The sequence below is a fragment of the Rhea pennata genome, chromosome 2 (assembly GCF_028389875.1).
Source record: "Rhea pennata isolate bPtePen1 chromosome 2, bPtePen1.pri, whole genome shotgun sequence".
Classification (NCBI taxonomy): Eukaryota; Metazoa; Chordata; class Aves; order Rheiformes; family Rheidae; genus Rhea; species Rhea pennata.
In genome coordinates, this window is record NC_084664.1 from 97,317,141 (window position 1) to 97,344,910 (window position 27,770).

Sequence of the window (27,770 nt, forward strand, 5' to 3'; positions counted from 1 at the left end):
TTTTACCTGGTTGTTTTGGCTGTTATATTCTTTATGCCTTTTGCTGTTATTGCTTTCATTTGCCTTTTTGCTTGTTGTTATTAAACGTTTGATTTTCTTTCCGGAGTCTCATGCGGAAAGATCACAAAAGTGTCTCCCTGCAGAGTTAAACGCATTTTTGTGACTTTTACGAAGCCAGTTTCACGCGGGGACTTACTACTTATCAAGAGTACTAGCCAAATGGAACAGAACTCATTGAAAATATCAAACTTTATTGGGGAACCGACTATTTTGATTTCACTGTGACGAGAAATACAGCCGTATTTTTTCCCCGAGTTTTTTCTGAGTGTTTTAAGATCGTCCTGCTCACGGCGGACCTGAAGCAGCGTCCACCTAACCCACGCGAAGAGACGCCCCTCACCACCGCAGAGCCCTCACTTCCGACCCTTCGGATCGCAAGAATCTGCCGCCGCCAGGCGCGAGGGCGGCGGTTGGCGGCGGCCGTTGGCCCCGCCTCCCCCACCTGTCCCGTGGCACGGGGGCTCGCCCTGCGGCCGCTCCCCCACCGCTGCGGGGCGGCCGCTCGCCGCCGGGAGACCCTACAGCGCTGGAGCAGGCGCCGTGAAGCTAGAGCGAGCCTCCTGCCGCTCGGTGCGGCTCCCCCACGCCGGGGAAGCCCGTGCCTCGCGGGTTTCCTGCAGGGGAACAGCACGCCTCCCCGGGAGCTCCCGCCCCGCCCGGGGGAGGGCAGAGGGTGCCCCAACACCCCCGCCTTCCCGCGGCGCGGCCCCGACGCCAGCGCGGAGGGGCGGGCGGTTCCCGCGGAGGCCCCGCCCCCCAGGGGGAGGGGCGAGCCACGAGCGGGGCGGTGCAAGCGGCCGCGCCGACGGGCCTCAGGACGAGTAGAGGAGCGCCGAGCGAGCGGCGTTCGCTCGATGCGCGTGGTGTTCGCACTGACCCCAACCACCCCCTTCGGCACTTCCGGCGGCGCGCGGGGGCGGAGAGCAGGGGAGAGCGGCGGTGGGGCCGCGGTGGTTGGCGGCGGCGGGTAGTTGTCGCCGGCCCCTCCCCGCACGCCCCCCCCCCCGGTGCCGACAGGTAGGGGGCGGGGCCGGGGCTGCCCCTCCTCACGCCCCGGGCCGTGGCGGGAGGAGGCGGGGTCGCTTCCTGGGGAGCGTCGCCCGGTAACGGGTGCCATGGGCGCGGCGGTGAGCAGTGGGCGCCGGGCCCGGCCCGGCGGGGGCGGTTGGTTCTGTCTCGCGGGCGGGATCGGCTCGGCCGCAGGGGAAGGTGTCTCGTGCTGCGCCGGGCCCCGCGGGCTGGCGAGCAGAGGGTCCTTCCACTCCCTTCCTCCTCCCTTCCCCCATGCCCGGGGCGGTGGCAGGTGCTGGGACAGCCACGTCGGACGGTGGCGTAGGCCCGACCTACCCCGCCCAGGGAGGCGCGGGAAGCAGGGGGTCACTCTGCTCCCTGACCCTCTCCTGCCTTCTGGGCAGGAGCCAGGTACCCACCGCTAAGCAACGGTTTCGTTCCGTTTTCCAGCGGATGTGTGTTTTTGAGGCCCTGCAACCTGGAGCATCCTTGCGGGGAGCTGCTGTTACATTGTCTGCTCCGGCTATGCCTACCAGGCGCTTGTGGAATTGGTTCCAAAGGAAATGAGTCCTGGTCAGGGCTGGGGTTGGAATTTAGGTCTGCCATTGCCTGGGGCAGTTCATGCAAGTAATCTGCCTGAAAAAGTATTGAGGTGCTTCTTTCTGTGAAACAGGTGAAGTTGTGGAGCTGAAGTTCACAGCCTGCTTCCGCCTAGGCTGTTTTTAAAAAAAGGATACTCTTCAGGATTTAAAAAAAAAAAAAAAAAAAAAAAAAGCTCCCTCTGTCACTTAAAATATTCTTCCATGATTGTTGTTACAAGTCATTAACTTTTCAGAAGCTAAAGAAATCTTGCTTTTACCTTTTGCTTCTTTTCTATGCATTAATCACCCTGAACTATTTCTTTTATTTCTTTACCACTGCATTAGGTTAAAGTCTTCTTGTTCTGCCTAGGATTTTGTTGAAAGGGGAAGAAGCAAAAAGTATCTTCAATGTAAGGAATGTGTTGTTTTTTGTTTTACACCAACAAGAAGAAAAGGAGAGGAGTGTGTTATGTTACGTAAATCAGGGAGACTTTAAGAGAAGCTACTAGATTCTTAAATGGATTTTTGCTGCATGTTTATTCAAAAAATGAATCAGTTACTTAAGAGATTTTAGTGGGAGGATGATGAATAGCATTTTTGAAGCTTTTTTTTTTTAAAAAAAAAGAACAAATTGAGAAGTCGTAATGGCCATCAGAAGTGTTCCATCACTGTTGGTAATGAAATCACTTGCAGTAGAGTTTTTCAAATGGGTACATATATTTACTGTTTCTCCAGTTTTTAAACAGTGTTCTCTTGAAGTGTTTCTGGATCATGATCAATTTTTTTGTTTAATTTAGAAGATAATACAGGCAAAACAGTTGTTATGCCTCATCTTGGGGACAGCCTTGAGCATGGCTATCAGCTCTCTTTCTTACTGCTTTAGTGGCAGACTTAGTAATCTTCAGAAGGCTATATGGATAGATCATAAAAGCTGATATTGCTGCTGATTAAACAGTTTGAATATAAATAGTTGAAAATTCAAAACTGTATAATAAACTTGTTACTCTCTGTTCTCTACTTCTTCTGATCTAGCTCTGGTGTTCTGTCCCACTGATGCAGCTATTAAATAATACCTGAAGTAGTGGCAAAAGTGGAAAACTTAGGTACAAAAGTATGTATTGTACAGTTCACCGTATTGCGGGACTCCAGAAGTACACATAACAGTACATGACTGTGCCTTCTCTGTGTTACTGTTTAAGTGAAAAATGAAACTCAAATTATTTCAGTAGCTCTTGATCCTACTGAGAAAGTGTGACCTTAACAAATGCCCTATGTAGGGAAAGTGTACATTGGCTAGGAGAGATCTGAACAGGTGCTAATGAGAACATGGGATCAGCCAAGATGTCAACAATGGATATATTTCTAAATACCTTGCCCTGTCTTCATAGTGATTTACTACTTGCACTTGAAATTTAGAGCCCTAACCTAGCACATCCTTTTCTGGGGAAAGGGATAAGTCATACATTGTTTTAGTAATCTTTTTTTTGATGCTCAAGTAAGGATTCTTGAGTGTCTGCAGAAGGCATCTTTGCTATACTTTCTTCAGTGGATATATGCTATAAACAGGACTGAAGGGAAGCTGCTTGATTTTAAAACCCGATCTTAACAGGTGTAAATCATCACTTCTGTAAACTTCTCATCTTAAAACAGTTGAGTTGTTTCTTCTTTTATTTTTAGGCTATTACAGAACGCTGATAGATGAGAAGTCAGAAGGTAATTTCTAGTAAAGTTTGTGGATGATTAGTTCATGCCCATTTGTTCTCATGCTACTGTCCTTAAAATTAGTGTTGTTTTCCTTCCTTAGTGGTAACCTCTGTGATGCTTTTATTGAAAGTAAGTTCATCCCCTTTTTTATACTTTTTTTTTTTTTGCTAGGCTAAACAAGTTTAGCTGTCATCTCATTTCATTTCATAAGGTGGGCTCTCTATTCCCCTAGTCATCCTGATAACACTTTTCTGCAGCTATTCTCTTAATTCATCTTTCCTTGAGGATGATCAGAGCAATGATATTCCACATAGTCTTACTAGTGCCTTGTAGGATGATGCTGATACTTCACAGAATGGTCAAGGTTGGAAGAAACCTTTAGAGATCATCTAGTCCAATCATCCTGCTCAAGCAGGGTCACCTAGAGCAGGCTGCCCAGGACTGTGTCCAGATGGCTTTTGAATAATTCCAGTGATGGAGACTCCACAACCTCTCTGCTCCAGTGCTCAATCACCCTTAAGGTAAAGAAGTTTTCTTTGTAGGGAGCAACAGAACTTCCTGTTTTTCAGTTTGTACCCATTGCCTAATCCTTTTGCTCAGCACCTCTGAGAAGAATCTGGCCTCATCCTCTTTACACCTACCCTTCAGACGTTTATACACATGGATGAGATCCTACCTCAATCTTCTCTCTTCTCAGCTAAACATTCCCAGCTCTCTCCACCTTTCCTCGTATGAAAAATGCTCTAGTCCCTTATTCACCTCAGTAGCCCTTCACTGGACTTGCTCCAGTGGCTCTGTATTCCTCCTGTGTTGAGGAGCCCAGAACTGGACACAGCATTTCAAGTGCTGGAGGCCTAGGAGCCTCGCAGTGTCTGAGCAGAGGAGAAGGACCACTACCGGCAACCTGCTGGCAATGCCTTGCCTAATGCAACCCAGGGGGTATCATTGCTTTTTGTTGCTGAGAGGGCCTGGCTCATGATCAGCTTGTCCACCAGGACACCCAGGTGGTTCTCTGCAGAACTGCTCTCCAGCCAGTGAGTCCTGAGCCTGTCCTGGTGCATGGGACTGTTTCTCTCCAGGCACGGGACTTTGCACTTCCCTTTGTGGACCTTCCTGAGGTTCTTCTCTGCCCATTTTCCCCACCTGTTGCGGTCCCTCTGAATGGCAACACAACCATTTTTGTATCATTAGAAAATTTGCTGAGGGTACACTCTGTCCCATCGTTCCTATCTGTGCTGAAACGAGGCTGCTTAACCTTTTCTTTATTCTTCCCTGACACCCCCCCCCCACACACCCTTCTTTTAATGGCCACCTCATTTTGTGATTAATTAAAAATCCGTGAGGGTGAGCTTTCTATCTCCTGCTTTGGTTTTCAACTGCGGAGCTCTGAATTTAAGCAGGAATTGTTATCGTGGGTCCCGAATTGTTATTATAGTCCCTAAGCTATTCTTTCTGAACTTCAGTAGGAATCGTATTCTAGCCCGATGTTAGGTTGTATCAGAAAAGAAAACTTAATGGCATTGCGAGTTTTATACTAATCCTTCATTTTTCACCTAAACTTGTAATTTTTTTCATATTGCATAATGACTCACTGAGGTCTGTATATACTAGACTTGCTGTATTTTCTTTGCCTGGAAAATAAATTCAAGGGAAGATACTGGGTTAAGGTGACATGATCTGCCTTTCATATGTTAGCATACTTGCCATTTGAAAATTGTGAGAAAAGGAATTTTTATAGATGTGAGATGAGAAGTATTTTTGAGTTGCGGAAAATAAAACATTAAATAGTTAAATAAAATTTAATTACTGACTGCTGACTGAACTAGCTGCTGACCTACACCTAAAAATCATGGGAGGACTGACTGACCAGTTTGTGCAGCTTGAGGCTGAAAAGAAGAAAAGGGGGAGCAGGGGAGAGGAAAAAAGAAAAACTGCTCCCTAAAACATCACACTCTCTGCTGAACTGTAGAAAAGAATTATTTGCCTGTCAATCTAGTGAGCTGCTGAATTCCTTCTCTGGGCTTCAGTCATCCAGTTTTGTTTTACATTACATGTGGAAATGGCTACATGTGGTTAATGTTAAAGGTATTGCTATTCTATATAATTTATCAGATAAACATTCTTTCTAGCTAGCTTCTTAATCTTTGTTTTTATCTTCATGTCCTTTTTCTTAAAGATGTATAAGAAATACTGAGCCAAAGTGAGAACGAGTCAGAAGTTCTTTCAGTTCAACACTTGTAACCAATCACAGACTCAGGACTATAGCTCTTAGCAAATTTTCATATATAATAGGGTAATTTGGTATATCCTACTGTGAAAATGAAGTAAACTAGACAGAACTGCAGTGCCTCCATACCTTACTTTCATTATGATATGAGTATGGAGATCACTTCTGTCTCAAGCAGTCACTCCTCTTAGTACTAACATAAAAAAGCTGCTTTGAGCTGTTGTGAAACAGAGGCTGTTCTTCTACTGTTGCCTTTTTTTGGGGGGGGTGGGGGGTGGGGGGCCAGTATAGAAGTGCTACTTTCCACATGAATGGAAGTAAGCGTGCTGAGAGGCCTTTTAACTTTGGACAGCAGAAAGGAAGCCTTGAACCTTTACATTTTCTGTATAAACTCCACACTTGTTTACTGTTCTTGTTGGAAGGTTATATGCTTTGTCTTATCTGACTTTGGCATTTCTTTCAGCTTTCAGACAAAGGACAAAACGAGGAAGAACAACAGAAAGAACATAACAGTAGCACCAAATGCAGCGACCTAGGAATCATGGATCTGAAATTTAATTCGTCAAGAAAATATATTTCCATCAGTGTACCTTCCAAATCTCAGGCTATGTCACCTCATATCAAATCAGTAGATGACATTATAGTTCTTGGCATGAATCTCAGCAAATTTAACAAGCCTACTCAATTTTTCATCTGTGTTTCTGGAGTTTTTATGTTTTATCTAATCTACGGATATTTACAGGTAAATGCTATGAACTTGTGTCTTAGGCCACTTCCCCTATGTCTCCACTTTCTTTTTAATAGCATAATAATGTAGTAGCTAATTTAATATGTAAAGGCATCTAAAACAAATATCAATTGCAAAGTCAAGGTTTCAGAAGTTAAGGGCAGTAAATGTATAATTTATGAATTTACTCTTTGTCTGTGAGGTTTGGTTGAACTGGACTTTGTTTTTTTCTTTTTTTAACTCCTATGTGCATGACTTACATTTCAATATTGTTTTTAACATATATTTTTGTATGTGATTTCATAGTCTTCTAAAAATAAATGAACTGTACCACCATACTGACTGCATGTAAGTCCTTATTGAAGTTGAAACCTTTAGATCAGCTTGAGTTCAGCAAGTCCGTTACAATAGTAATAGTTTGTTTTTCTCTCTGCTCTTAATGCTTGAGCAGGCTGAAATATGGTTGTTAAGCAGAAGAGTAATGTTTAGACAAATACTAAGTTTTATACCAGTTCAAGTTAAGCATTTCTGGAAGTATTTCTATTTCTGCTAACCGTTTTTCTCTCATCTTGACCAGTTGCATTTCTGTTCCTTTTTTTGAAATTCAGCTTAATCTTCTCAGAACTTGTCAAATCGTCATATTTTTCTAGTGCTGTTTTCAAAAACATCCGAGAAGCTTGTTAAAAAAATTCTAAACAGTTATTTGACAAAGTTGTCAGTAATTGAAAGCAGAATCTTAAAAAGGAAAATATTTAGGCAGTTGGGGTTTTTAAAACTATAAGCCCTGCTGATATCTCTGCCTCTAATTGACACAGCTACATAATTCCTTATGCACTGTGTATATTTTTCCATTAAAAAATCACTCTGATTTTAAATATCCATATAACTCACTAATTTATAAGCTCACAAGAGCTATTTAATGTAGACAGTCAAAATATTAAGTGCATGTTCCTAAGAAATAAAGATCACCAGTAAAATTGTCTTTTAGAGAAAGTTCCTATTTAATTATTTTGAGCTATTTATAAACTCTAGCTAAAAACAAAGTCTGAATAAATGAATAGAAAACCAAGTGAAAAGTAGACAGGAAACCATCTATAATTTGAGATGAATATTCATGGATCAAATGTATTCCCTTGAGGAATCAGACCATTAATTTTCATTTCAGCAATAAATTTTCTCATTGTATTTTGCAGAAACTGAATTGTCTCTTTCAGTACTCTGCAAGTCCTAAAAAAATATGTGGCAGGTGAATTCTAGTTAATAATTAATAGCTGTAAAGGATAGATTTGCATGTATATGAAGAAAAAATAAATTTCTGGATTTTATTTTGATTTACTGTTTTGTAAATGCATATGACCTTGGTGTATTTTTGTTTTTATAGGAACTGATATTTTCAGTAGAAGGCTTTAAACCCTTTGGTTGGTACCTTACTTTAGTGCAATTTGGATTTTATTCCATATTTGGATTAATAGAATTGCAGTTGATTCAGGACAAAAGGAGAAGGTATGTATGATAAATCTAACATCTGTTGTTTGAATATTGTGAGGCATTGGTAGCAGTTCCGTAGTTAAACTAACTTATTGGGCAGTGTTAGAAAATATTTCGTAAATAAACTTATGATTAGTAAAAAAACAACATGCATCTTCAAACTGTGTACTAGTGCCCTTTAGTTTCTGTCGTAGAATCAGTAAGGTTGGAAGGGACCTCTGGAGAACATCTAGTCCAACCCCCCTGCTCAAGCAGGGTCACCTAGAGTACATTAGACAGGGTTGCTTCCAGGTGGGCCTTGAATATCTCCAGAGAAGGAGACTCCATAACCTCTCTGGGCAACCTGGTCCAGTGCTCTGTCACTCTCAGAGTGAAGAAATTCCCCCTCACGTTCAGGTGGAACTTCCTATGCTTCAATTTCTGCCCATTGCCTCTTGTCCTGTCCCATGGGACAACTGAAAAGTTTGTCCCCATCCCCTTGACACCCTCCCTTCAGGTACTTGTACACACTGCTAAGATCCCCCCTCAGTCTTCCCTTCCCCAGGCTGAAGAGGCCCAGCTCTCACAGCCGTTCCTCACAGGGCAGATGCTCCAGCCCTCTGATCATCTTTGTAGCCCTACGCTGGACTCTCTCCAGTAGCTCTATGTCTCTCTTGTACTGGGGAGCCCAGAACTGCACTAATATGCTGTGGTTAGTGAATTAGAGTTAGAAATTCCTGAATTTTAATTCTTTGCTTTTACTTACATAACCTTTCGGATCTGGCAAAAGCCATTTGGCCTATTGTTTCGGGGGTTTTTTGTTGTCTCACTTTCTCATATGTGTAAGGTAAGCTGCCCTCTTTGATACACAGTGAGAATAACTATGTTAAAGCTAGGGAGTGGTAAGTCCTATCACTAATTCTTAAACTTGGAATTAGGATGCTTTTAAACTGAGATTCTTATATGAACAAACAAACAACTTTCCAGATGTGAAGCTTTCTGCTTCAGTACTTGGATATTATATAAAGTAGGATTATTTACAGCATAGATTCTGCCACTTTTAAAGTACAGCTCCATAGTAGTATGTAGAATATATTCTATATATTTAAGCAAAATAAATAAATTGAAGCCTTTGGCATTGACCTTGATAGAACATGCAGATAACCACATAATGTGCCTGTGTAGATTTCAGACTCGTAAGTAGTCTTGTTGACTGTGTCTGTATTGCCATTTTGACTCAGTCATGGAGCAGTTTCCATCCTAAAGCTAGTTGGTGCGGACTAACTCATGTATGTGCTACTTTGGGTTATCATATCCAGAACAGGCAGACTGCACTTCATAGCACCTGAAGCCATTTCTCATGCAATACATTTTCCTCAGACCTTTGTACCTCTTCAGCAGTAAATTCCTCTAGCAAGCTATGTGTCTTGGAGCATCACAGGTCTGGTGCATGTTCAATGTGATTGTTTAGGTTTTCCTCAAAGGCTGTTTCTAGGTTTTATGTTTTTTCATTTCAAGTTCCATGCAAAATACCTTGCCACAAAACCATTCTTCAATATAGTTGAGCAAGGAGATTCTTTCTGTCTTGAATCCTTTGGAAATGAGATAGTTTGATCTGACTAGGTGCGGCTATTCTTATGGTTCCCTCTCCAACTACAGCCCCTTCAAACTGTATGTTCTTTGCAGCCTGGAAAGAAGCTGCCATAATGTATGCAATTTTTTAAAAAGTGCATTAAAATCATTATTTCTTAGTTGAACATACTCAGTTTTCCTTCCTTGTAGTCATCCTTCGCTGGTATTTTATATACTTATTTTAGGTTGTAGAATTTTTCTGTAGTGAAACAATGCAACTTTGAAAAATTATAATTTGTATTTTAAACACTGACAGCTTATATTTTGAGATATCTGACTCTTTCAGATGTTTCAGATAATGCAAAATTTCTACCTGTCTGGCTTTCTATAGTTGATACTTTATATTTTGATTACCAAAACAGTTGCTAAACTTTATGTAATGTGGCCCTCCACGTAAGTTGTTTGGGAGAGATCTTAAATATATTTTACATTTTGTTTTCTTTAATCTGTGCATCCTCTTGTAGATGTTAAAAATCTGTTCTCTAATTTTTATTTTGAATTCTGTCTTTCTTAAATCTTCTTATACAATTATTTTTCTTGCATGCCTCAGAGTATGCCTACATCACAGACTGAGTTATGAATAAGACAGGGTTTTACAGCAAGACATCTCCTTATGTTGCTTAATTTGGCTTTGAGTATGCAGAAAAATTAGCTGAACATATGCACAATAATGCACAATAATGTAGAAAGTCACTTCACAAATACAACACAGTCGTCATTAAAAATTACTGCTGGATCACCTGTCATCAGGTGATAATTTCATCAAACAATACATCTGAAAATGTTCAAGGAGCCTGTCACCTGAGGGTACTTGAGTCACTTATCATTTATTTCTGTAGAGTTTAATTAAATAATTTTACATTTTCCCACTTTCTCCACTCTAAAAATGCCAGAGTTTTTCTGAAACATCACCAAAAAAATTGACTCAGAGACCATGACAGGACTGAGATTCAGAATATCTAGGTATGCAAATCTTCTCTGTCTCCTTTGCCAGATAACTTAAAGCCTATGTCTTGATTCTTTTGTAAATAATATACTTCCTCAGAAGGAGATTAAAGAGTTATTGCTTGAATACTTCATGAACCTTGAAGATCTTACAATCTTGTATTTGAACATAAATTATTAGAGGTAATTAAAATACATTAAATTTGAAAACAGTCATTTTCATGCATTATTAAGTTTCTATTATGGGGGTGAAAATCAGTGGGAAAAATAGTCAATTTCTAATATGAAGTTATTCTTTTATCTGGATTGTCCAAGCTAAGTCTCTTTTAGAATTGCAGCATGTCTGTAATACCAAAATTTATATGTTTATATTTTGTAGAATTCCTGGAAAAACTTACATGATAATAGCCTTTTTAACAGTGGGAACTATGGGTTTGTCAAATACCTCTTTAGGATATCTGAATTACCCTACTCAAGTCATCTTCAAGTGCTGTAAACTGATTCCAGTCATGATAGGTGGGGTTTTTATACAAGGTAAGTGTTAGTTTTGCTGTTAGATCAATATTAGATTTTTTTGTTTGTTTGCTTGGGAGACAATCATGTCCTTCTTCCCCTCACCCCCCAGTTTTTAATGAGAAATGCGCCTCTTTTTAATTCTGCACACACAAATGTTGTATGCCTAATCCTAAAGTTGTTGTTCATATTCCAAGAACATAAGAAGGGATCTGTAAAATAACAGGAAACACTATAATTATGTGAACAAACATACCTCAGTGCTTCTGTTGTGGTAAGTTTTAAGTATAGTATGAAAGTTTTTGGTTCTGTGGTACGTAAGGATTCATTAAGTCAATAAAACTCTGTGTATGAAAGTGTTATGGAATCTAAAATGGTTCATTTCTGTTATTGTAGTTAGTTCTGTCCTTCTACTCACAACAGAAAATTGAACTTCCTGAGGACTTTATCTGAGCCAGTAAATGCATTTAAAGAAAACAACATTCTATCCAGGCTTGTTAACCTTACAATTTTATATGCAACTCACACATGCACACACGCATGCATGCACGCACACACACGCTATTTACCCTTTATTAAGAGTCATTATGTATCATTGAATTAAGGGAATAGTGTCTCTGAACACTTTCTAAAACTTTGTAGTGTGTGAGTATATACACATGCACAAACGCGCACACATTATACAGACACAGTTTTTATATGTGTAATATTCTCAGAAGTTGAGAAATACTTTTCAGTCAGTTTTCCTTAGAAAAATTTCCTTGGACACTTATATAGAAGCTATGTCTTCTGAAGAAAATAACAGGTTACTTAGAACAAGACATTCTAGCTCCTGCCTTTCTGTTTTCCTTCTCTCTTTCTTATTCCTCTCCCCTTCATGTTCTTTTTTCCCCAAACTGAAAAATAATGCAGGGTTCTAAAAGTACTGGTTCCCAACTGGACAACTAAATGCTTGAATATGACTTCTCTTTAATCAGTAAAACAGCTGAAATGTCTTGCATGAGAAAGTGGTCTTCAGAAAGCATCCAAGCTGTCTTGAAGTTGCTGAGATGGGGATTTGTGAGGGAGTATGTACTTCACATCAGTGAGAGTAAAATTAAAATTGGCCACAAAAATTAGCTAACATCTGCAAATACCTTCTTTCATGTTAGGAATTGCTGCTGTAGAGGAAGCTGATCCTGGCCATGAAAGGCAAGGACTTTAGGCCATGCACTTTAACAGAAGAATGACACTGGAACAATTTTTTCCTTTTAGCCTGCTGATAGGATAAACACAAAATACTGAGTATTACAGCCTTACTCATGTTCTTTGTATTGCTTTTGTAGGAAAACGTTATAACATTGTAGATGTTTCTGCTGCCTTGTGTATGAGTCTTGGATTAATATGGTTTACTTTAGCTGACAGCACGGTTGCACCAAACTTCAACTTAACAGGTAAAGATATATTTTATAGTTTCACAAAATGCTTATTTTATCTACAGTAAGCATTCTATAAAGGATCTAAGTGTTTCTTGTGTAGTGTCTTTCAGGTATCATAACGAAAATGCAGATTTCATTGTGTCGTTTTATTGGCAGGGCTACATCTGTGGCAGAAGAGGCATTTTTTTCGAAACTTTAGTTTTTAGGTTCTTAACTTTCTGAAAATGTCACCCTTTAGGTTGAAATATCCTATCCTTGTTCTCAGGAGATTATTTTTTCTGAATAGGGTTACTAAAATAAATTTGTCATAATCCCATTTGAACATTTTGAATCCTTAGAAGGGTGAGGGGTTTTATTTTTCTGGTTAAACCTTTCAGTCTTTTCAAGAATTGTTTACTTTGCATTTACTGCAGATCTAACTCTGGGTACCCACTATTTAACTTCTCTATATTGTATAAAATAAGAACTAAAAGATTCCAATCTTATGTTTAGAAACTTTGTGGAACTTCTGTCTCAAATGACATGGAAGAATTAGTTATTCCTAAAAAAAATATATGCTATATAATTGGCCAGTGTTTGGATTAGTACTGTAGAGCAGAAGATTTTTGAATAGTTTACTTTTAGTATTTTTTTTCATTTAAAATTTTAGGTTGAGGTATAGTAAGTGTTGCAGCAGATGCTCATTATTTCTTAATAGTGGAAGCATCAATTTAGAATTTTGTTCCTAAAAATAATGATTACATTCTCTCTTAAATATTCTCTCTTCTTGTCCTCACAAAATGTTATTTCTTCTAGAGATAAGTAGTAGTCTAATGGGAAGAACTTGTGATGTCATTTAAACTATATTTTTTGTCTTGTTCATAATTTAGACTTCATACCTTTTAATGTCATTTTAGTGCTATTGCCCAGGCCAGAAATTACAAAAATCTGTGAATTACACATTAAATACACAGTATGTTGTATATGTATGTGGTGTAGCTGGATGGCCATTTTAACAAAATAAATATAGATTTTGAGTATGATGTGAAGTTGATATGCAAGTAATTGTTCTAGGATACTCTGGTTTTGTTATAATCACAGCTGTTTTAGCATATGGTTTCTAAGTGCATTCATATCTTCATAAACTCATTTTGTAAAATGTGAATTATTTTAAATGTATACTATGACTTAATTTTCAAGACTTTGAAACTTGCCTCCTCAATTGAAGGACACAGACGTATGTGCAGCTAAAGTGCTGACATCCTCAAAGGTCTGCAAAACCCAAGATAAAAGCTTTTAAATATCTTTTACAGGATAAACAGGGTTGTCTTTCATTGTTGACTTATTTTGAATTTCAAACAAATCTGTATATACTTAAGTTACATAGAATATAAGTCTAGAATTCCAAAGTCTGGATTTCCATTTAGGACTCTGGTTCTAAACTATCCTGCTGACCTTTGGAGGAGGTATTTTCTGTATTTCTCTATTCCCCTTTGCCCCTTATTTTACATTATTTTATTCCCACATCATGTAATTTAACCATAAGAAACTTTTCATAGTGGTAAAGCTGGATATTTTCTTCTTTTGCATAAATTGTGGAGATGGATGGTTCTTAAAAACCCATAAAAACCCTTAAAATCCTTCCTACAAGAAATGTATTGAATCTGGTATTGCAGAAGTACAGAGTTACTGAAGTGTAAAGTCAGTGGTAAGACGTATTGAAAACTACACTCACTCACTCACTCTGCAGAAAAACTTTCTAAAAATAATTACACTTTTTTTTTCCCCCCAATGCAAATCACAGATTAAGAACTGAAAGTGGAGAGGAAGAGTATCTTCATAAACAGAGAGCTAACAAAGTATCTAAGAATATTAAAGCTTTTGAAAACATAAACAGCAAAATAAGTGTTAAACTTCAAAATGATAGTTTTCAAAAACTAAATTGCTTTATGTTGCTGCCTATTTAATTAATAGTTTCAGAGTTCCTCTTAGTGGTTTATACACATTTATTTGGAACTGTTTAAATGCAAACTAGTTAGCCTGATTTCATCAAAATTCTATTAACATGCTCGTTGTCAAGGAAAAAGCTGTTTACATGCTACTGTTCTAAGAAAGCAAAACTATGCTCTGAAGTTGAACAGAAAAAAATACTGTCTGATGCAAATGCTGAAAACAATATGAGTAGGTATAAAGTATTAACTGGATGAACAGTTTTGCCCAGATTGTTCCATAAAGAATATTACCAGTTGTGTGTGTGTGTGTGGGGGGGGGGGGGTGTTTTGGGGTTTTTTTGTGTGTTTTTTTTTGTTGTTGTTGTTTTCTAATGCTTCCAAAATCCAACGTCAGTATTGTTGGGCAAAATAATAATAATAATAAAATCCACAGTTTTTGTTTGCATAAGAAAGTTTGTCAACAAAGTGAACAGTAACTGTGGTCTGTGTCAAGGCAGTCTCATATTTGTATATTTTCAAGGTGGGGTTGGTGGTAAGAGTTCAGAAATATCCACTAGTACTATCAAATTGGTGAGCCAGAGGTAGGTTGTCTAAATAGCTATGAATAATAGATACAGGATTTTCAAAAGAGAAACCAGACCAGGAGAGAAATGTGCAGAAGGAGGCCATCTTGCAACATTGGTACAATAGAAATTGCCATTGTTCTGATATTACAGGTATAAATGGAAATTAACTTTTTTGGTGAAGAAACAATAAAAAAAAAAAAGACTTGTGTGTGAATTCCTCTGTCCTAGAACACTAGTCCTTAGCTTCAGTGCACTGTGTGAATCATAGATTGGTAAGATTGGAAGGGACCTTTGGAGGTCGTCTAGTCCAACCCTTACTGTAGCCCATACAGGGATTGGACCCACGACCTTGGCATTAGCAGCACCATGCTCTAACCAACTGAGCTAAACCTTGCTTCACTGTTGTTAAGATAATATTATTTCATTAGTTAACTCTAGTGTGGTTTTCTAATCCTATGTACAGCAAGCTTAAAAAACACAGATTATTAAACAGATCTTAGTGGGCAGATAAACTCCAATAGTCTGAGTAATCTTCAATAACGTATTTGCCCAGTGGGGATTGTAAGTGCAAGGATGTGTTGTTGAGTAACTTATGCAAGTGACCAATTGTATATACACTTGTGAACGTATTGCAGTGTTAGCATTTTAATAACTTCAAGCATTACAATAATAGTGTAAAGTACAATGTAATGTAGTGTCTCAACAAGTTGTTGGTGCAAGTCATCCAGGTCTTGTCCTTTTTAGAACTAGTTTAGGACCAGTTCTTCCAATAATTTTTACTCATGCTTTACATGCTGCATAATGTTATTGCTCTTATTCCTGATTTTTGCCACTGCTTCCCAAATGCAGTGCTATTCCAGTAAGAGTGGAACAATTTTCTCTCCTATTCTAGCATGTATACGTACATAATAGTAGCATACATCTTGTCCCTCCATAACTGTCTTCTATTCTCACTTGCACGTCAGATCCCAAATAACTGTTTCATCTCAATCCAGTGCTGTGCCCGTGCATTTGTTCTGTGATGTGCTTGGCCCTTTAAGTCTTGCCGGAAACAGCATGGTAGAGAACGCAGGTGGAAAGATACTTGGTCGCTTTACCTAAGTCATCTGCAGCAAGGCTGTTGCTGCATTAGAGTAATAGACCTTTGGACCAGAGCTGATTTCATGCGGTTAATATCTCTATTCTGTAGTCTCTAGCGTAACAAATAGTATTCATGCTACTATATCATTTCTATTGACTCATCAATGCCTGATAAGCTTGAGTAGTGAAGAGCTGTCCACATAAGTCTTTTTGCGTTGCTTCAGCAGCATGCCTCTAGTCTGGGAGAGGGAATGGTTCCTGAGTAAAGAAGCTTGCTTAGAAAATCACTTTTATTTAGCAATTTACCAATGAGATACTGTGTTAAGCTTCACTTGTTTTAAATACGTTATACCTTTTATTTCAGAAAAGTTTAGGGAGATTTTTGGTTTGTTTTGTCTGTCTGACAGGATTTTATTGGCCATTTGGTCTATCAGAATGCCTGTTTGAGATCTCTGATTTTGAGAATATAAAGTACTGTACTGGTTGTTTCTTGTCTTCTGCTTATCATTCTTCTGACACTTATGATTTTTAAGAAACTGAGACTAGAATATACAGTAGACATGATTTTTAACTACTGATCTCTTGTGCAGCAAGTTAATGTCATATTGTATGCTTTGTTAAAACTGGGATTTCACTTATGTGCATCATTAATTTCAACCTCTTGCAACGTTAAATGCAACGGTTGCTACAGTCATGAAAGAATCAAAGTTTAGAGGTTGAGAAATGAATTGTGACTGGCATGGGTAGTTAATAATTTTTGTTACTGGAAAGCTGATTACATTATTAACTGCACAGTGACTTTGTTAAGTATGACAATATAAAAACATGGGGTTTGTACCTGAACGGTACTTTTTGAACAGGAATACTTTAGCAATAGAAGATTTTTCACTATGAGGTCTACTGCATTTGTTCTATCATCAATATACTTCACTGTTAAATGCATGGTATATTTTGTCCTTTGTCAGAGAAAATAATCTAACATTTCTTCCTTAACAGGATATAATTTATCTTCATAAAGTGCACTTATTTGAGTACTACTTTTTTATATTCTATCACTCTTATTACTGCATAAATTACGGTTAACTTGTGTTTCAGCAATGCCCAGATGTTTCTGTCAAGATTAGACACACATAATGTTCTGGACTTAACCAGGAAAATAAATGCTTCATAAATTGTTAAAACTTATATCAGTGTAACCAAGTAGTTTTGTTGACTTTTGGAATATGATATAAATATTTTTTTATTACTTATTCCTGAGTTTTTTTCAGAATAAATACAGAGTGGTTTTTATCACTACTCTGTTTTGTTGATAAATATTCTGAACATATTTTTTTTTTCTTGCTTTCTTACATTAGGTGTGGTCCTAATATCCCTTGCCCTCTGCGCAGATGCAGTTATAGGAAATGTACAGGAAAAAGCTATGAAGTTGCACAATGGTTCTAATTCAGAAATGGTAAATACCAGATTCTAATTTAGTGCTCTGTCACACAAACTCTGAAAGTACTTAAGTCATCAAATTGATCACCTATTTGTGGGGAGATAAAGGCCTCAATTAATACACAATTGAAATTCTTGGCAATTTTAAGGGTGTATTTCATCAAAGATGAGACATACAATGACAAAATGTGAATTAATCTGCTTTTCTTTTGCATGTGGAAATAATAGCTCTTGGTGTTCATTTTTTTACCTTTCAGGGGTGCTGCTTTCTGTACACTGTTTCAAATGTATATTGCAGCTACAAAAGCATCTACTTTCTAGCAACAATTTTATATAGATATGTAGAGAGAGAGAGAGAGAGACACAGAGAAAACTCTGCTATGCAGCCCCAAAAATCAATGGATTGTTTTCTGTGATCAGACACTTGCAATTTACTAAAATATATACTGTTCTTCTGATATGGATGAGTGTATGCTACACATAACTCCTTATTGTTTATTGGAATTGCTTTTCTTAATCACTTGCTAGACTTACAATTCTAGACAGTGTGCTAGCATTTCAGAAACATAGCTTTCTTTCAGAGCTGTAAAAGCCATTATGTTGAAATCAGTAAAAACTTCTCTCTCTTCTTAAGTAGATAGATATGCCTCTTCTTGATTTGGCAAAATACATTGTTTTGAAAAAATCTTTCTCATTTTTTTATGTTAGTATTTTTTATATACTTAAGAATATAGATTATCTGACTGTTTGACTTTTTTTTTCCCCTTTGGCAAGCTTGTTCTGAATTTCACATCTTTTTCTCTAAAGTAAATACAAACAGACCTTTTATTATAGCACACATTTTCTGAAATTGCCAAGAACACAAATAATTCTTGAAATTTTTATTCAAATATTTGATGTGTGTGGCATATAGCTTGTAGGATATGAGTAGACAATCTAGTCTCTTTTTATGAAAAATGAAGTTCAAGTAAATATAGCTTCATTATGAAGATAAAATTAATTAGAAGAAAGCTTGGATTATGCCTCAAAATCATTAGTTTGGCTCAAGAAGTTTGAGCTGCAGGTTTGAGCTGCAGGTTTCAGGTATCTTCTTCCACCTTCCAGAAAAGTATCACGGTATTCTTGTTTCTATTTTTGTCTTTTTCCTCAGTATCCACTGTTTAACTGCTGCCAGAGACAGTTATTTTGCTAGACTGACTCAGTACAGCCTTATAGCTGTAATGTCAGAGGTCCAGAACAAAGTACAGTCTGTAACTGCTTTCTTGCCCATTTGCCTTTTGCCAGTGTTCATTTGATAGTTGGTAACTACGAACTATGATACTTCTGTTATTTCCAGAGCTTTGATTTTTATTCATGTTAGTCTGACAGATGTTGATCTTGCTTTTGTATATTCATACTTTTTGTAGAGAATCAGTGTAGGTTTTGTCTGAGGCCTAGAAATGACACTCTTGAATTCTGTTCAAAGAATTTTGTGCAGTTAATACCAGCAGAATTTCAGAAATCACTTTTGTAGACCTGAGACTGTGGGTGAAAATTTAAAAGGCCTTCTGAATCAGACATCATGTTTAACTTCATCTAATTTTTTGCTTTGCATAATCAAATTTCAGTTCAGGACCTAATTTTTAGATAGTTGGGCATTTCTTGAATATTCTGAAGTTAGTAAGTCTTTAACTTCCACTGCTACCAATTGCAACGATTAGTGTTTCAGGAGACTCTGTCTTCAGCTATCTAAAAATATCTTCAAAAATTTGACTTAAATACTTAGCAATATTAAACCTACATTTAATTTTTTTGAAAGGGACAAAATGGAATTGCAGTATCAACCGTAACTTCAGATTTTCTTGTTGTAAGGGAAAGTGGGAGTAAGCAGTGTTACTCAAAATGCACTAACAGCTATATGAAGAGCTCCTAGGTAGATATTACAAAGGTATTATTGTCCTGAACAGTTTGAGAAACCAAATGTAGCTTGTGTTACTTTAAACTGCTGAAAACCCTTAGAGTTTTCGTGGGTCTAACTGGCATTAATATTAAGGCTAAAAAAATTTTTAAAAAGAAATGTTAACATCAGGCCCTAATGATGAGTTCAATTTCATGGATTTTTTTTTTTTTTTTTTTTAATAAAAGGAACAGCAGGTGCAGCTGAAGAGTTTGAGATCATGAGAGAGTTCTGAACCTTGTTAAAACCTCACTTCCTCAGAGTTCAATGGTTGGTTCTTAGTACAGAACATAGGCATTCTGACTAACCCCATTAGAAATCACTTAAGAAAATAATTGGAGCCTGTAAAATGAACTGTGCTGTAATAATGAACATTATGGAATTTCAAATTCCATTTGAAACCTAAATTTTTTTTTCATGGCAGTAATCAGTCAATTTTTAAAGGTCTTGTCCACTCAGGAACTGAGCTGTTCAGAAGAAACAGTGATCAATAAAGTTTATGTAATTTCAGTTATTTTTTCATTGCTTTCTGCCTTGTTGCTTTGTAACAAGGATAAAAGAGAGAATGGGAGAAAACAGAGTATAGTCAAACTTCAAAAGCAAGAGAATTTGTGTGGAATTGCAGTAAGAGTTATCTGAGGCTAATGAGATTAAAAGGTAAACTGAATTCAGAGTAAGAGTTTAAAATAACAATATTCATCAGTAATGAACATATTCTTACTTAAAAATCAATGGATCATTAATATATGTTAAATATGATTCTGAGAATTATTTGTGAAAAGAACTATTTTTCTTAATGGTATTAATATAGCTTTTTAATACACAATATCAGAGTATATATAGCCACTCTTAAAGTTGCTATCATTAATACATATATTCCATTAATAGTCTTGATGGTGAAATAAAATTGAATAGTAAAGCAGCCTGTCATCGGTAGGATCTCTGATTCATTACAGAATTTGAAACTTGCCCTGAATTAAGCAATTCTGAAAAGAGAAAAGATGTCTTGTAGCTAAAACACTAAACCCTGCTCTGGAAAATTGCACTTGATTTTTCCTTTGATGTGATTCTAAGCAAGTGATTGATGTAACACTTCCAGACAAGGAATTGTCTATGTGTTGCTCACTGTGTAAAGTGAGATCTTTGAGATAGTTTGGAAGAAAAGCTGGATACTTGCAAGGTAGAACTGAGGGTTAATCTCTTCATGTGTAAACACTGCGTTAAGTACTCTGAAATTCAGGTCATTGGTTTTTAAAGTTAGAGGTTGAGAACAATTCTGCTCTTGAAATACCTATTCGTCCTTTAGTGTAAATCAGAAATATGTGTTTAGTCTTCTTATGGCATTGTTAATCAATTGTTAATAGATCTATTTTTGCAAATAATTAAGATAACTACAATGAAGAAACAATTGGGGGGAAAAAAAGGTGTGCAGAAAGAAGTAGCTCTGTAATTGACACCAAATTTTGGAAGTGTATCAAATCAGTATGTTTTAGGGGGTAACCTGTAGGATAGACTCGTTCACTGTGGCCCCCTTTTCCATGAGAACTGGTTACCGAATGCTCCCCCGACACCTGAATGCCTCCTGCTGTGTCTGTGTAGAGACTGGTAGTTCCAGCTTGGACTGCTGTCCTTACATGGAAGAGGGTAGGATGAAGACTCTTTTGCCCCTGTGTGAGGCTGTGTATTAAATGAGAATAGGAAAAAAAAAAAAAGAGAGAGAGAGAGAGAGAGAAAAGTGTACCTATTTACCAAGTATAGTTTCTCTTGAATGTTGAGTTAGGCTAGAGCTTGTCCTATGTGAAGATTTTATATCCTATAACCGTGCATAAGCAGGTGCACAATGTTGATGAACTGAAATAGCACAGGTAACACTTAACCTGGCATCTCATCGTGACTGAGTGCTTAACTTTGTGCATTTAATGTAACATGGCTCTTTAATGTGTTGGATAAGTAGCAAAAGTCTAAATAAGTTTTACATGCTATTCAGACAATATAGTTGTATTTTGTTTAGGCAATGAAATCCTGAATTTGAAGGCTTTGCTACAATGGCATTGACTTCAGGATATTATTAACTACAAGCTTACAAAACTTTTTTTTTAATGTGGACCATAAGAATATCTCTAACTCATATTACTCACTTTCAATTGTACCTCATTTGTTATAGACATGCTAGTAAAAATATCTTTAACACTACAAATTCAACTCAGATAAATTTAATATATTAATAGGGCCATATTTTTGAAAACATTTAATTTATTACTTTGGTATAGTACCTACAGGTAACTATTTTCTCTTAAACTATTCCAGGTTTTGTATTCCTATTCAATAGGTTTTGCATATATTTTATTGGGATTAACATGCACTAGTGGATTAAGCCCTGCAGTGACGTTTTGCTCAAAGGTAGGTGTAAAGATTTCCTTTATCCCTATGAACAACTTCATTGGGAAACACTGCTCTGTATAGTTTTGAAAATCTCACCCCTTTGCTATTTGTTTTCGTCATGTAAAGCAGTTGACTTGTATAATTCATACATTAACTAAGTTGTTACATTTTTTGATGTACAAAGTAATGTTTTAAAAACAAAACAAAACCACGAGGCCAGACTTGTGAGTTTGATTTCATTATTGTTTTTATGTTATTTAACTAAAATTAAATAAGGATCTTTGCATGAATGCATTGTTGAACAGCTTATTATTGCTCAAGTGGTTGATTAAAGTCTGAAGTTCTGTGTCATTTTGCAATACCTCAGGGTTTGTTTTGCCTTTTCCTAACAGTTTGTTGTTATTGTTGCAGCATCCAGTTCAGACTTACGGTTATGCATTCTTTTTCTCCCTGACGGGATATTTTGGAATATCCTTTGTTCTAGCTTTGATTAAAATCTTTGGTGCCCTTCTGGCTGTAACAGGTATGAACGAATGATACCTTTACTGTTTTTAATATAAAAACATGAAGTGATCCTATCTTTCTGTTTAGGACAGAGCTTCTAAGAGTTGTTCTCACTCTGGCTCTTTTTTCTTTTCTTTTTGCTGGCTGGTCTTGATTTCTGTAGCAGAGATCCTCTCTTGTAGTATGTGATTGAGAGCTTCCTCATTCTTTATAGGCCACTTTTTCAACCCTGAAGAGCCTGTTAAGTAATCTTGTGCATATAGCCAGTGCTTTGTTTTAGCATAGAAACAATATTGTTCTGTATAAGAAGACAGGCAATGGAAACATACATCAAGGTGTAAGAAAAAAATAGGTATTATCTGAAACATGCACATATTCAAGTGAGGCAATGTAGGCGATATCCTAGCCTCTAAATATCCAATTTATGGAGACTTTCAGCAAATGTTATTGCTAGAAAAACGATGAACTCCTCCGAAACTTCTTAATGTCCAGTTACTTGATGATGAATGCTGCTGTAGCAGTGTTAAATGTACATTTCAAATTCAGATCAAAATAATAGGCTCAAATAGTGACTTCCATGACAATCTCGGTTGTTTTAATGAAACTGAATCGAGTAATGGGTGTGAATGCATTATAGAAGTCATGATTTAAGCTAAGCAAGCTTCTGTGTAACTATTGCTGCATTTTCTGTAGCTTAAAGTTATGATGACACTGAGTAGATATAAACCTTCTGTTAAAGACAAAAACAGTCTTTCAGTTGTTCTTCTGTTCTTTCAATATAACTGTCCTGCAATAAATGGAAGCAAGTCTTGCCTCATTTTCCTAGCATGTGACTGCGTCAGCCAGGTCAGAAGAAACAAATGCATAGAACCATGATCAGTGTATTGAAAACATTTGGGCCTATCACAGGAGCACCTATTAGTTAGCCACATGTGAATGTGGAACAATATAAACCCCTAATATATGTCAAAAGTTACTGGAATCCTCTCCAGGTTAGAAAGTCACCAAATGCCATCATGTCTGCTCTTGTGACGGTTCATGTGCAAATTAAGAGTTTCTGTAATCTAGTGTTCTCACCTAATAGTGTGATCATTTTCTGGCCATAAATGCAAGTCAGACCTGTCCACAGTAGCATGCCACAAGAATATACCCAGATTGATGAGAAAAAAGACAACTTGCGGCAAGAGAGAGTTGCAACCTTTTACAGATTTTCAACCTTTATAGATTTTTACCCCTTACCCTTATCCCATATGCAACTGGACATATTCTTCATACTGTGTAATCAGTCATCTGAAAAAAATCATAGCGAGAAATTGGAGTCTCAGTAGCTGAGCTTGGTTGACTCTGTATGAATGAGGAAAGCTGCTTGAGCGCAATGAGTTCAGCACCATGCTGGCAAGTAATGTCATCTTTTTATGCATGGTCTTTACAAATGTGTTGGGTGATGTGCACATTAAAAGCAAAGTATTTAAACTAAACCTATTCTATGTGGAACAATAACTGTATGGCTTCAAAGAAGGAGGCATGCTAAGAGCCTATTGATAGTTTGTCTGCCTGAGCTCCTTAATAGAAGGAGTAGTATAGAGTATGATTAAACCAAAGGAACTGCTGGTAAGACAAATATGACAGAAATTGTGACTCAAATATTAATTGCACTGGTTTACTGTGGCTTACATCTGTATTTGTGAGGCTGTGAAATATTTTAAGTACGCCATGTTACTTGAGTATGGCAAAGCTACCTAGGTGAAAATCACATAACTGTATTACAAGTGAATGCTTTTAACCTGTATTATTTTGAGTTTGTGAACAGTCAAGTATCAGAATTGTTTGCATATCAGAATATCCTTGATTTTGAATAAGGGGAAATGACTCTGTAATTCATTTTAACAGCAGTTAAAGTTAGTATTTTTGATGTGCCTAACAACACTAAAGAAATGTAAGACACTTGATTTTTTTTTAGCATCTTTTTTTTGTACTCTTATTTTCAGAGTAATCCCCAAATTATTATTCTTTGCTATATGCAATTGTTACAGAACATAGAATTGTTATTCTGAAGAAAATTGTTGCTTCCAAACTTAAAATGTTATTTTTATGTATTTTTCAAGATTGAGGCATTGTCTACCTACTCTCTCTTATCGTTTATATACTCATCATAGTAGTCTGCCAAGAACAGTTACATCAGGCTCATTCCTTCCTCAGGTTACCTTTTCTTATAACTACAAACATCAGTCACAAGGGACTTGGGGGGGGAGGTGTAGCAAGATGCCATGGAACTGCTTTCCTCTCCTCCCTGTGCCCCCAAAAGCTGGTTTCTGTCAGGTAATGCTCTACTTCATTCACATTAGTGGAGAGGAAAAGACAGTTTTATTCTGACCTAAAAAATGCATGCTCTGATTTCCTGTCATTTATTGCTGCTGTAGCACTTTGTTTGTTCTTAACAAAGTTCAGTACATCTGTTGGCTGGAAATTACCACAGCTGAGAGTATTGGTTCAGGTATTAGGTCTTAAAACAAATCTTATTGTGCTAAAGTTGTTAAAAATACTGTGTAATAGCAAACCCTTCCCAGGTTTTCTTGTGCCTGACCTTGGCAATCCTAACACTCAAGCCCTTTTTGTCTTGCCTGTAGCAATGTGAAAATGTTTATCATGCTTTGGAAGAACACCATATTCATTACTGTCTTCCCCCCACAATTTACCCTCCCCCTTACTGGGGTAGTTGGGTGAAGGAGTTTAATGAAAATTGTATTTCTATTAGCAGAATGAGAAATTATCAGACTTAATTGGGAAAAAGAAGAAAAGGCACTTAATTTAGAAGGAAATGGTTACATAAATATTTTAATTAATAACTGATTTGAAAGAACAGAAATAATCGTAATTAGAAAAACTGAAGTAATTTAACCATTTTTTAAATTATTCATCTGTAAACTGTTTTCTAATTAAAACTCAATTTTCTTTTTCATTCTCCTTTAATTTTTCATGTAATAGAAAATCATTTTATTTGATGTGCATAAATTTCTTAAAATGTAGAGAAAATTATTACCAAAAAGTTGAGATTGATGCAGATTAAGCAGTGGTGACAGATGTTTCTTCCAATGCTAAACATGCTTTTAAGGAAATACTTTTTATAGGGGAGGAATGGGAGAGAATGTAACTCACTTTACTCATCATAATAGCCTGAAACTACTTATGTCAGTAGTCATTGCTTCCTTATGTCAGTATGTTACAATCATACTCATGTGGATGTGGTAAACAAGCAAAGCTTCTTTCTGGTATAGTAAAAAGTAATTCATGGTGAACAAAACATTTTATGTTTAAAAAAAAAAAAAAAAAAAAAAAAGCATAGTTTTCTTATGGAGACGATTGTGTTAGGGTCTATCTTAAGTGTTTTGCTTAAGTATTAGCTGCACTGTCATATAACATCTTCTCAGGCCCCTAATCTCCACAGCTGAGTTTGTAGGCCTGGCTGCATTATTACATCTTTAATGTTTTTGTATAACTTACTTCTTTAGAGATTGCATGCTTCAATGATAATTTTTTTTCATTTCCCAGTACCTAATTTACTGGCAGTGTTTTATTGTTGTTCATAGTGGATACAATTGAAATTGTTCAAATAATTGTTAGATGTCGTAGTTCATTTGGGAGTAACCCATACAGGTATTTTATTCCCATTTTGCTAGTGGGATTATATTCTCAATGCCTGTTACGACCTTGATACTTTTCAGTGAAGAGATCATGTGTAGAAGAGATCACATTTAGAAGGGGTTTTTTTAAGGTTTCAATGAAAACACAAGTTGCAGTTGTTGAAGTCTAACATCCCTGGTCATTAGGCTTCTAGCCAAAGTTATATTTCTCTGTGCTGTTAGGTAAATATTTCAAGAGCTTTCAATAGCTTCAGAAGAATTAGTAGATGTTAATCCCTCTCCACTTCAAAATGAAGCCAAAAGCAATCCTCTGTGCCACTGAATTGTAATCAAATGAGGTGGAAATAGTAAGAGGTTTGGTATATCCAAATCTTATTTGTCTTGGTAGCCCTTCTTTCTGCTTTAACAGACTGTTTACTTTTTAGTGTATGTAGTCAGTTATTTACAAGGATTGTTCATCACTTTCAGATATTGTGAATTGATTAGAGTAAAGGTATTGAATAGCAAGCTTTGTTTTGGATGTTTCTCTGCTGCTGGAGCTGATATTACTAATACATTGTGCGCATTTCGAACAGGTGTGATTCTGATTTTATTTTACACTAAGCCAGTGCATCTACAGTCTGTTTGCATCAGGCTGGTAATCAGTACAGTCAGGGAGTTTAATTATGTAGTTTGGCTATATACTAATATTGAAAACTGTCTTATGTTCTTATGCTCTGAACAGATTCTTGAAGAACTTAATATTTCTTTTCCTCTGCAGTAACAACAGGAAGAAAAGCGATGACCATTGTGCTTTCTTTTTTGTTCTTTGCAAAGCCATTCACTTTCCAGTAAGTATTTATAATTTTTAATGAGTTGCTGTTTAATTGTCATTTAACTATAAATACACCTTAGTAAACTGTCCATCCTGCACAAGAAAGACAAAGTTGAGAGGATAGTAAAAACAAATTCAGACTTCCTCTGAGTCCACTAATTCATCCTTTTTCTGTCTAAAATTCTAGTATTCTCCCCTTAAGGCAGAGGCTTTGTTTTTATTTAATCTACAAATACTGGTATGTAATCATTACAAATGAAGTGTTAATAACTTTTTCTTGTCTCTCCTTTCCCTTTGCTTTAGGTACGTGTGGTCAGGCTTACTGGTTGTCCTTGGTATATTTCTTAATGTTTACAGTAAGAATATGGATAAAATCAAACTACCTTCACTGCATGGTCTTTGGAAAAAAAGCGTGGAAGAAAGAAAAACAAGGACGTTGTCACAAACCGTATAGACATGTCATGTCTAAGTATAACTTACTATTTTCTTAGAACAGTCTTCAACTGATTCACTTTCCAAAGGGAACATTATTAAAACCAAAGGAGCTGAAGGCATATTGTCCACTCGCAGAGGGCTAGAAATGCACGTTTTTGTGAGCCCTTTCTTCAGAGCACTTTGAATTCATCATAAAAGGTGTTACAGACCATTGTCAGAAGGCATTATCAGGCCATGAAGGACAGCAGCTCCTGGCAGACTGCTGAGGAGCCTCACTCCAAGAGAGACGCCGTAGAAGTATAATTTGGGCATTTTAATAATACTGGCCATGTGGCTGATTGAGATTAGTGGTTCTTTGTCTTTATTAATTGTTTGAGTGGGATTATTTAAAAGTAATACTGTATTGACATTTAATGGAAACTAATCAGCAACTGCTTGACGAAATTGCATTTTTTAATCCTGGAAGATTTAGAATATGGTATGTTGTCATTCTTATTTTAAATAAAAGTCCTGTTTTTTTAAAGTTCTTGATCATATCATCCCAGAACTTAGTATTTATTAACATAATTGAAATTTTTGTTGAAATGTCAAGGTGTGTTATTCTTTGCAGTTACTGCTTGCAAGTAATGGAAATGAGATTGATTTGGTGCAGTCACCACCTGTGCTTTTACAAGGGTGGGGTGTTTTTTTGGGCCTGAACTGGCTGTGAATATAGAATGGAAAAAATCATGATTGAAACAATGATACAAGAAGCTGTAA

The 27,770-nt window shown here is 37.0% G+C and overlaps 1 protein-coding gene across 8 annotated transcripts; it reads left to right on the forward strand.

Moving 5' to 3' along the window:
- The first annotated feature begins 976 nt into the window (after positions 1 to 976).
- On the forward strand, positions 977 to 27,770 carry SLC35B3 (solute carrier family 35 member B3). 8 transcript variants are annotated; one of them, XM_062569983.1, is made up of 10 exons: positions 977 to 1,077; positions 6,047 to 6,325; positions 7,692 to 7,813; positions 10,734 to 10,888; positions 12,193 to 12,300; positions 17,218 to 17,315; positions 21,543 to 21,635; positions 22,029 to 22,140; positions 26,523 to 26,592; positions 26,880 to 27,770. In XM_062569983.1, exons 2-10 carry the CDS (start codon positions 6,125 to 6,127, stop codon positions 27,028 to 27,030), a joined length of 1,110 nt encoding a protein of 369 aa, XP_062425967.1. In that variant the 5' UTR covers positions 977 to 1,077; positions 6,047 to 6,124; the 3' UTR covers positions 27,031 to 27,770. The 8 variants fall into 8 exon arrangements, 6 of the variants coding, with proteins under 6 accessions (XP_062425967.1, XP_062425964.1, XP_062425965.1 ...); XM_062569980.1 differs by having other exon boundaries at positions 993 to 1,187; XM_062569981.1 differs by lacking the exon at positions 977 to 1,077 and adding an exon at positions 2,052 to 2,763.